The sequence below is a fragment of the Geospiza fortis genome, unplaced genomic scaffold (assembly GCF_000277835.1).
Source record: "Geospiza fortis unplaced genomic scaffold, GeoFor_1.0 scaffold157, whole genome shotgun sequence".
Classification (NCBI taxonomy): Eukaryota; Metazoa; Chordata; class Aves; order Passeriformes; family Thraupidae; genus Geospiza; species Geospiza fortis.
In genome coordinates this window covers 8,058,506-8,069,248 of record NW_005054314.1, presented here as the reverse complement: position 1 = coordinate 8,069,248, position 10,743 = coordinate 8,058,506, and the positions used below count along the sequence as shown (strand labels likewise).

Below are 10,743 nucleotides of genomic sequence, written 5' to 3'. Positions count from 1 at the left end.
CCTGCCCTAACCTGGGGCAGTGTTAGTCCCACTGTGTTGGGAAAGATGCTCAGGAAAGGATGGTGAGCTCCTAGAATTTCTCTCCTGCCTGTAAACTTCTCCCAAAATACCACATCTCCACCTTGAGCCACCATTCTCTGTGACCCCCCTTCCTCATTTCTGTGTCCAGCCGTGGCCATGAAAATGCCCCCCAAGGAAGGCTCTGTGCAGAGCCCAGTGCTGGCTCTCTGCATGTGCCAGGTCCTTGTGGGGCTGGTGTGGGGGCACAGACCCACACAGACCCTACAAGCAACTGCCCAGAGATGGATCAGTCCTGCCTCCAGCTCTGACAGGGTGAGGGAATTAAGACACAAACCCAAAACAGGGCTAGGACAGTGTGAGCTGCCCTGGCTGCCCTGCTTTCAGATTTCTATGGCCGCAGGTTGTACGTGCTACTGTGTTAGCAACCAGCAATACTTCTTTCCTGAAAGTCTTTCCATCTTTGAGACCTTTTTATATTCACAGTACCCAGAGGACTGTGTGCCTTTTCCACACTGTAACTTTACTCTGTGGAAAAATCCTCCCTTCTCCTGTCAAAGCTGCTACACTCACACTGGGAAGCCCCAGTTTCCACGCCAGGGAGTATCACTCCTGCCCACCCTCGTGTCCACACTGCCCACGACTGCATATGGCTCTGATCTATCCCTCACTGCCTCTTTCCTACACAGCCACTCCACCAAACTTCTCGTGATGGGAAAGCTGCCTTGGCAATCTCCTTGCCCTTTTCTCAAGTATATCTTGAACAAAGAGCACTTATTCATGTCGCTTCTGGAATGGAAAGAAGGCGACAGTGCAGCATGTGAGATGCAAGAGATGCACAACCAAGGATGCACAAGCAGCACACAGGAGAGCTCTCCTTTGCTCTTCATCCTTGTTTCCTCTCCACACCTTGCCTGCTGCTGCATGGACACCTTAACAGGGTGGCAAAAGCTTTCTTCCACTTGCATTACATCATTCCTGAATGTCCCTGGGTACAGGACAGCCTGATCACCACAGTGTTATGAAAATACTCCACAGCCAGGGTTTGACTCCCTTGAGAATCCAAACTTCTCTTCCCCTGACTCATTGCCTCCTTCCAGCCCTTTCACAGGATGTCAAGGAGCACAGCTTTGCCTGGGCCCCACTGCTGCTCCCCTTCATGAACAATTAATTCAGAAGGAGGATTTCCCCCAGACTGCTGCTGCTTAATTTTGATAGAGCCTTAGGTGAGAGGCTTTGTCAAAAGCTCTGAGCAGCCAAGGATGCTGCATCTATCAGATTCCCACCTGCCTGCTAGCCAGTTCCACCAGAAACTCCTCAGCAGTTTCCAGGGAGCATATACCTCTTGGAGAGATGTTTGAACTCCTGTTGTATCATATTCACCTGGCTATGAATCCTCCAGCACTCACCAAGAGTGCAGAAGTCAGGTTTATTTTCTCCCTTCCTCCTCTTTCAGCCGTGCATCCCTCTCTGTCCCCGCCAGTGAGCCTGGCTTCATCTCTCAGTTACATCCACACCTCCTCCATGCTCTTTGGAGCTGCTGGGTGAGCTCCTGCCTGATCCCACAGCTTTGTAACCCTGAGCTAGACCACTTTGTTCTCACATCCCTTTGGACAACACCTGCCCTTGGGTCATCTCCACCCCAAGCTGTACAAAAGGCGCTGACACAGACCGGTGCATTTGCTCAGCTTCCCAGGCTCATCTCCCTGGTTTCTCCCCTCAGCTACCCATCCCCTGGTGCCTCCTGCCTTTGATGTGCTGATAAAAGCTTGTGTCAGTTTAAGCCTTCACCGAGGGAGAGGCAGCAGGAGGGGAGCCCTTCCCACACTCACATCTCAGGGCTTTCTGCACCCGCCGCAGCTTCATGGCCGTGCGGTACGCCGAGAACTTGATGTTGTTCAAATCCGCTGCAGAGACACGGGAAAACAAGAATAAAACCACAACATCCTCATCTCCAGGGCAGGGAGCAGCAGTTGCAGCTCTCAGACCCCAGCAGAGCACATGCAGGACAGTGAGGAGCAGAGCCTGGCAGGGGTCACACCCCAGTGCTTTGGGGGACCCTGTGGCACAGAGGGGAGCAGGTGGCCTGGGGAGATCCCACATGCACCCCACGCTGCCAAAAGGCAAATACTGCACAAAGGGTTCTGTGCCAGCCTCCTTACCCAGGGTCTGGTACAACTCTGTCATCTTTGGGTGGTCCCAGCACGTCGTCTGGGCCTGGTGGCTGGAACCAAAATAGATGGAGACCAAGAGTCAATGTGGTAACAAAAAGCTGCAGTGAGAGATTTAAGAAAGGACCTGGCCAGCGCTGGGAGCAAGTGTTTGAGTGTCTGCAGACACTGCTGCATCCCCCTGAGCACACTCCCCAGCACAGCAGCAGGAAGGATGCCCACAGCAGGGTAACCCCACTTGCTGCCAGTCCCCTCTCCTTCCAGTTGGGGTTTCCCCTCATCTTGGGCATCCCAGCAGGCAGGGAAAGCCTGGATCTGCCAGGCTGAGGAAGCCCTGCTTGACTGGAGTTCTCACTCCAGTCTGCCCCCCTCTCCTAATTGCCCAGTTCCTGATCCCTCCAGGCCAGAGGAGACCTCGGGCTGTGTCTGGGAACACTCACTTGATGTAGTATGGCACTTTGTTGGGGGAAATGGCTCGCTCCCAGGGGACCTGGACAGAGGCTGCAAGGAGAGAAACACCAAATGTCAGAACACCAAATGCTCCTCTCAGCTGCTGCTGCTTCTGATGCCAGCCCTGGCACAGCAGGACTGTGCCAGCAGGTGGGTGCCTCTGAAAAGGCTGCATCCTCCCAAATCACCAGCTGGAGGTGTTGGTGCAGGCCAGGGGATGCTGCCTATAGAAAAGGCCCAACTGCTGGTCTTGTTAGAGACATCTTGCCTCTCAAGCCAGGGGCTTTGTATGTGGCTGAGCTCAGAACTCAGCAAGAGACATTTCCTGATGTTTTTGATGATGCCCAAAGAAACCTTGCGGTGACCAGTGGGCAGGGCTCATAGCAGATGGGATTTGGGCACACAGACACAGCACTGCTTGTTATGACCAGGCTGAGACACCCAAAGCATCTGCTGTTCCTGTTGTTCCTGCTCTGTGTGCCAGCTGCAGTGTCTTGGGAAGATGAGGATTCATCCCCTACCAGCTGCCAGCCACCCTATGTTATACAGAGGATGGAAGCCATGGCATGACACTCAGTTATTTTCCTTTTTCACAGGTAGTGTATCAATTCCAGCAGCTGGAAAAGTCATTCTTCCTTTCAGGTAGGAGTGTGCAGTCTGCAGAGAAGCACAGGCCAGTGAATCCCACTGACATCCAGAGACCCTGCAGGGCTCAGCATTCCCAAGGACAGACCCCAGGCTCTGGAGCACAACCTGCTGCCCAGCCTTGGCAGGCCTGAGAGCTGACAGCCAACAGCTCTGATCTGTAAAAACAGCATCCCTCTGCCTTGCCACATGAGTGAAAACCTCCTGAAAAGGTACATTTTTAGTCTCCAAATAACTAACAGGGGATATGAGGGACTGCCTTTTCCTGCCATCTGTTGTCTTGCTCTGAGGCTGACACAGTCCCAGTGTCCCCTGGGAGCTGCTGTGAGTGTCACAGCTCTGTGCTCTGAAGGGAAACCACACTCAGTCCCACCCTCGGTCCCACAAGGTGAGACAGCACAGTGCCAGCTTTGGAGATGCCCCCTGCTTTGGTCCCACAAGGTGAGACCAATGCCAGCTTTGGAGATGTCTCCAGCTTTGGTCCCACAAGGTGAGACAGCTCAATGCCAGCAGGAGATGCCTCCTGCTTCAGCTCCCATGCACTGGGCACCAGCCTGGGCACTTTTCCAGCCTCGTGCATGGCTCTGGGCTCAGCAAGAGGACTCTGCACCCTGTTTTGCTGTGCCACAGCCCAGGCTGCTCTGCAGAGGCAGCCTTGTGGCAGAAGCCAGGGCCCACTCACGTACAGGAGAGGAAGTGCTGGGAGCCTGGTCCGAAGTCCCGGTGGGCATCTTGGAGCTGCTTCAGGCGTTCGTTTATGGAGGCCTGGAGAATTGAAAAATAATTCACTGCCAGTCCAACAGCATTTTGGATTGAAGACCCCTTCAGGAAGGCTTGTGGATGGACTCAGACATGCCCCAGCACACAAATGCCCTTCCTTCCTCTCTTATCTTGGTGTTTGTGCCCTCCTCCAGCCTGTTAAACCCTCTACACCTCCCGCTGCTGGGGCAGCACAGCCACATCTCCAGCTCACCTGCATCCATACTCTCACGGACATCAAAGCAGTCACAGCTGGTACTGACCCTCTCCACCAACACATCCCGATTCTCCCTTTGCTCCTCACACTGCCTTCTCCTGACCAAGACCTCTGCAGATTCACCAGACTCTTTCCTCACCCTGAACTGATGCTCTTCTCTCCCAGTAACACCAGCTATAACATCCTGCTGTGCCAAACCTCACTGTATCCTCCTTGAAGGCCAGCAGTGACAGCCCTTCCCAGCACCCTCCTGCCCATGGTTTATTTGCAGTGCTTGCTCCTGACTCCCTCCCACCTGCAGCTGTTTCCAGCGGGTGTTGATCTGCTCCAGGGTGCGGGAATTCTCCATGCACAGGTGCACATCTGAGATGGCCAGCTGGTGGGCAAGGTCATTGACCACTTTCACCCCATCCTTCATGGGGGACAGCTCCTCTTTGAACAGCTGGAGTCCAGGGGGAATGGGGACACAGGCACAGAGCAGGGCGAGAAGGAAAAGAAGCAGGTGAGCAGCCAGGACTTGGATCTGATTCCTTTGCTACAAGCTAGGGTGGGCTAGTGACTGCCAAGCCACTGCTGACCAACCCTCCACAGGGTACCTTAGCAGGGGAAAAAATACCCAACCAAGCTAACTAGGCTGCAGGTTACTCCTGATAAATCCAATGGGGGCTGCAGATTACTCCTGATAAATGAAATGGGGAGCTGCAGATTACTGCTGATAAATGAAATGGGGGGGCTACAGATTACTCCTGATAAATGAAATGGGGGCTGCAGATTACTCCTGATAAATTCAATGGGGGGCTGCAGATTACTCCTGACAAATGAAATTATATTTAATGATTAAATTAAATTTAATGATAAATGAAATGGGGACTGCAGATTACTCCTGATAAATTCAATGGGGGGCTGCAGATTACTGCTGATAAATGAAATGGGGAGCTGCAGATTACTCCTGATAAATTCAACGGGGGCTGCAGATTACTCCTGATAAATTCAATGGGGGGCTGCAGATTACTGCTGATAAATGAAAAGGGGACAATGACTCAACTATGCTGAGTGTGTAAGGTCTGTGCCATGACAGGGTGCTCAGCATGGCCAGTTGCTCAGGACACTGCTGGCAAAACCCCTCCTCACAAAGCACGGGGCTGTGGGAAGGAGCCCTTGGCCCTGAGATGCCAGGTAATGAGGCTGCCTTGGACTGAGCAGTCCATGGGAGCAGCCCTGCCAAGGCTGGAGGCTGCTCAGAGCCAGAAGTACCTTGGTGGACTGGATGTGCTCGGGCAAGGAGTCGATGAAGAGGTCCCCGATGGGCTCCCAGGTCTCCCGCACGCTCTCAGCCTGGTCCAGGGTGGTGCTGAGCTCCTCCATGGCCCCTTTGATCTCCAGCAGCTGCTCCAGGGTGCGCTCGATGTGGCGGTGCTGGTCCACGCAGCGGGCTGTGAGCTTCTCCCAGAGCTCGCTGGCCACGTTGGCCTGCTTCCACACAAAGCGGCTGATGTTCTGGATGCGGTGCCGGGGAGACACATCTGGGAGGGACAGCAGGGAGCAAAAATGAGAGCCCAACCCAGGGGAGAGAGGGGCAAGGGGCGGAGGGAGGGTAGGGAAATTAGAGATAAAAATACCTAGGGAAAACTGGACAAAGGGAAGGAAAACAAGTAATAATAGTATCCATCTCTGCACCAGCTCCTCCTTTTTATCCTCACAGGCTGTGCTGCCTTCTAAAAAGCTGCCCCAGAGCACATCTGGTGCTGCCTCATGAGGTGCTCCCATCATGGACTGCACCAGGAGCCTCTGCCTTTTCCTGGGACACTGCTCTGTGCCAGTCTGACCCTTGGGCAAAGGACTGGGCACAGCCTGGTCTCACACCATGGTGTGGGGCAGAGCACTCGTGTGCTGCTCTGTGCCACCACAGCCACCTCCATCCACTCCACCCTCTCTGGGCCAGCCCAGGAGGAGCTGTGAAACCAGAGAACAAAAAGGGGGTAGCTCCACAGACCTTTGCTTTCCAAAGTTGGTTCTTCTAATTCCTCAAACGGGTGCTGGGAAAGGAAAGCCTGTGCTGACTCCAGGACAGAGTAAATGTATGGCCCCCGAGACTTCACTTCTTCCATGAAAGCCTGGAGAGCAGAGCACAGAGATGAGACAGCAGGCTGAGCCAGAAAGCTGTGCCCTGGCTGCCCCCTTGCCAAATGCTGCAGTGATTTATTCACCCCAAGGCCCAAACCTCCCTGGAGGCACAGGGAGAAGTCAGTGTTCAGAGAAATATTTTTGCAGTTCAGGGAAGGAATGACCACCTGGCAGAAGGTGGCTCCTGACCTGCAGCTTTGCTGGAGTGGGGAGGCAGAAGAGCAAGCCCAGAACGGTGTGTTGAGCCAGGGCTGCACAAGAGGAGCTGTTTTATTTATGGTGCTTTCAGGGGCACTCTTGGAGATGCTCTGCACTCGTGCAGCGAGAGCATGGCCACACTAACAATCCTTACAGCAGCTGCTCAGCAACAGGTCCAGCTGCTGCAGGAGCAAGGAGAGGAACAGCAGGATGCCCCAAAGCAGCACATCTGCCAGGGAGGAGTTCAGAGGCACACTGGTCTAGCATGTCCTCTCCTCCCCTCCACTGCAGCTCCCACACCAGTGCTGTCCGCTGGATGGGCTGTTTGTGCACCCAGCAAGGATGAGGGATAGCAGCAGTAAACACCTTCATTTTGTTTTCAAGGTAGAAACAACTAAAGCCCAACAGCCACTGGCAGTGAGAAGAAAATGCTGTGCACTTCAGGAGACTCTGATGTGCCTGGGTGTACCCCAGTTTGAGGCATGATGATAACATGTTCCTGCAGCCACAGGACTGCCCTTAGACCAGCCTTCTCAGGCTCCAGGATCCCAAAAGCAGAGGCCAGTGAGAGGTAGGACACAGGAAGCCACTACAGAGGACAGGGTCCATCACCAGCTGCAGGTGACTCGAGGCTGTAATGTGGGTTTGCTGTCTAAAACCAGCTGGGCTCTGCCTTTTCTCAGAGCAGAGATGGAGTGCCTCGGGGCTGGCTGTGGCACGGCAGTGACAGGAGCCAGGGCTGTGCACAGCCCTCAGGGCAGGAGCAGGGGAGGAGCAGGAACGCACCGCGTGTGTCTCCTTCTCCTGCTGCACCAGGAGAACATCACCACGCAGGGGCAGCTGCGCCGACAGCTCCTCATCCTTCTGCCCCAGCCAGTCTATGATCTCCTGCAGAGGCACCTGCAGCTTCCCACTGTGGTCAGAGAAGGCCTCCAGCCGAGCCCTGGCAGGGGAGCAAGGACAGTGAGACAACAGACAGACAGACAGAGACAGGAGAGGAGCAGGTTCCCTGAGAAGGGGAAGCAGAGCACCATGGCTGGGTGCTGACCCCCAGGACCTCCCCAGGGACTGGCAGCAACCTTAGCATGGGCTGTGCATGACCCCAGCATCTCCCCAGGGACTGGCAGCAACCTTAGCACGGGCTGTGCTGACCCCCAGCCCACAGAGAGCCTACACTGCCAGGTGGGGTGAGGCAGGAGGCACTGGGGACAAGGACCTGGAGCCATTCCTCACCCTGGAGCCCAGAGCAGAGGACAGCCATTCTGTGTTTGCCCGTGGGTCAGAACTGCCCTGGCTAGCAAGGGGGGCTTGGAATGGCATTTACATGTCTGGGCAGCTTCCAGGAGCCTTGGATTAAGGCAGGAGACAATTAACACGCCCCAGTTAAGCTCTCTGTCATGCTGGAGCTGCAAACTCCGGCAGTCTGGAAGGCATGCTCCCCTCATGCAGGGGAGAGGGCTCCCAGTGAAGGGATGGGCACAGAGGAGGTGCAGGCAAAGCCATGGGGCAAAAAGAGACAGCTGCAGAGGTGGCAGAGGATAGAGAGAGCAGCAGAAAGCAAGCAGGAGGGAAGGAGGGGAGGGAGGAGAGCTTGGGATGGGTAGAAATGGAGGAGATGCTTTCCAGCAAAAGGAGATTCAAAAGCCTGTGGACCAGAGGGGGAGCTGAGCCAAGGTCACTGCGAATTCATGTGGCTCATCAAGCAAAAAAGTTCAAAAACCTCCTGACAGCCAGAAGCAGCAGGCAAGGCTGGAAGGCCAGGCCAGCCTGGGGCTTGCTCCAGGCAGGACTCTTACCGAAGGCTGTGGGATTTTTTTTTGATCTCGTTCCAGCAAAGATTCATCTCCAGAGGGGCCTGGGGCCCGGCAGCACTGCTGGGAGCCCGGGGAATTACACACGAGGGTCCTGCACCATCCTGTGAGGCTTCAACCTGGGCAGAAACAGAACCACACTGCATCCAGAGACCGCTGCCTGGGTGCCTGGAGACACCCACCCCACTCTGCCCTAACCCTGACTGAATTTTTGACTCTCAAGGGGGCTGCCCTGTTCCTTGGGTGGTCTCTTAGCAGCTCCCAGGAAACTCCTGGCTGTCCCTGCAAGAAGGATGCAGCGCCAGCTCCAGCAGCACTCAGAGCAAAGGTTGAAGGGAGGGTTTACTGCACATCTCCTGCTCTCCTCAGCTATCCAGCAATGAGCTTATCTTGCTGAGAGCTGTTAAGCCAGAGCTGGTCCTTATGTGTCACAGTGCCTGCAGGGCTAATGATGATTTTTCCCATGTTACACAGAGCTGCTGTGCTTCGAGAGGAGGCTGATCCTGCTGTTCCTAGGGACCAAGGGGATCTGCCAACATCCTTTATGCCATCCCCAATGCTGGCACTTGCCACCTGCTCCTCTACAGAGGCTCCAGGATATTCCCTGCCTGCATGGCAAATCTGAGAAGCCACTTCTCCTCCACAGATGCTGCTTCTCCTCCGCAGCTCTCCAGAATGAGCAGCCGTGGGAAGGGTGCTGCAAAAGGCCATGGAGAAAAGACAGCAAATCCTAACCCAGCCAGGCAAGGGAGGCACATCCAGCTGGGAAAACTGGGTTCTGATCCCTGGACAACAAATCCTTGTTGGAATCCTCTCCTGAGCCCTTAGCATTGTATCATGCCCCTGCTCACAACACACTCTGCCACACATGCTGGTGACAGCAACACACAGCATCAAAAGCCCCTGACACAGGACTCAGTGATTGAGAGGGGATTTTCTCTCCAAAAAACACAGTTTGTTAAGCAAAACACAGGGACACTTTCCCATAAGTGAGACATCAATGAGCTGTGTTGGAGAAATGGCAGCATTTCGATCGAGTGCTGCTTTGATATTAGAGCTCGCTGGAGATAATTATCCCCAGGTGCTTAATCAACCATAATTAAATGTGTTAGTACTTTCTAAACAGCATACAACAGGCCAGATAAGGGCAGCTGCCTTGGGGGAAAAGCAGCAGCTCTTGCAAGGGGAATGTGTACATACTTGTCACTTGTGCTGTCCAAGGGCTCGTGGAGGTGCCTGGAGAAGAAATTCAGCCAAGCCGAGGGTAACAACAGGCAGGAGAAAACAACCAGACAAGGAATTTGGCTGCACAGCTAAAAATACCCCCTCCACACCAGTTCTCAGAGAAAAATCAAATGATCGCCAAGACTGGTGCTAAGTTTGATTCATCTAAAAACATCCAACAGGCTGTTCTCTGCCTCCCCATCCTGCCACTCCAGAAACACCAAGAAAACAGAGAAAACCATCACCCACAGAGTTCACAGGATTCTTGGGGCCACGGATAATGATCCACTGAAGCTAAAACTGCTGCTTGCACATAGAAAAACCAATACTCTGCATGCGCAGGTGCTCATGGCACTGAAGCAGGTCAGTGCCAGGGAACTCTCCAGCCCTCCCCTCTACCCCAGGGGATTCCAAAGGAAGGATCAGCTCTACCTGGGTGCACCTGCAGCACAGCTCTGCAGACAACCCAGCCCTCCCAGCCTTATTCCATAAGTTAAAAGCCCATCAGGCCTGCAGCTCCCAGGCCTTGTAGATAATCACGTAGCAGTGACCCAGCAGAGAGCAGGTGCTGAACACCTGCTGCCCTCGGACAAACCCCCTGCAAGTGAGCAGGGGGAGAAATAAATGCTTTCCTGTTGGGGAAGATGAAACAGGAAAGCCTTATAAATATGACTGTCTGGCAAAAGATTTTGAGAATATAGAAACTCTAAGCGAGATTGAAATGAAAGCAAACTTTGAGATACCTCAGTTGCTGAATAACTGGAAAACAATGGTGTGGCCAGCTGAAGGTAATCCCCTTTTGATGGAACAACACCCTCTGCTTGCAGGCAGGTCCAAGGGTCAGAGCAGACCCTGCCAGCTTGGCAGAAGGGGCCCAAAGAGGAGTTTTTAGGGTTTAACATGTAACACAGTATGGTAATGTAGTGATTCTTATAGGCTGTATGTAAATGCTACAGAATTTGTATCTTGTACTAGATTGGTTAGTGAGAATTAGAATATTGAACACAGAAGAAGATTTATTGTGTTGTAACGGGAACTTTGCTCACTTGCCCCTCTTACTCGCTTACCCCTTTTACTCTCTTACACTTTTGCTCTCTTACCCTTTTACTCTCTTACCCTCTCATCC

The 10,743-nt window shown here is 53.7% G+C and overlaps 1 protein-coding gene across 1 annotated transcript in view; it reads right to left on the bottom strand.

Moving 5' to 3' along the window:
* Positions 1 to 10,743, bottom strand: part of DRP2 (dystrophin related protein 2) — a 30,791-nt gene that overhangs the window by 9,047 nt on the left and 11,001 nt on the right. The window contains exons 3-11 of the mRNA XM_014306581.2: positions 8,379 to 8,512; positions 7,369 to 7,525; positions 6,254 to 6,374; positions 5,515 to 5,783; positions 4,556 to 4,702; positions 3,971 to 4,049; positions 2,630 to 2,690; positions 2,181 to 2,242; positions 1,851 to 1,925 (exon numbers count right to left, since the gene is read on the bottom strand). Of these exons, the coding sequence (XP_014162056.1) occupies positions 1,851 to 1,925; positions 2,181 to 2,242; positions 2,630 to 2,690; positions 3,971 to 4,049; positions 4,556 to 4,702; positions 5,515 to 5,783; positions 6,254 to 6,374; positions 7,369 to 7,525; positions 8,379 to 8,512 (1,105 nt within the window). The remainder of the gene's footprint in view (positions 1 to 1,850; positions 1,926 to 2,180; positions 2,243 to 2,629; positions 2,691 to 3,970; positions 4,050 to 4,555; positions 4,703 to 5,514; positions 5,784 to 6,253; positions 6,375 to 7,368; positions 7,526 to 8,378; positions 8,513 to 10,743) is intronic.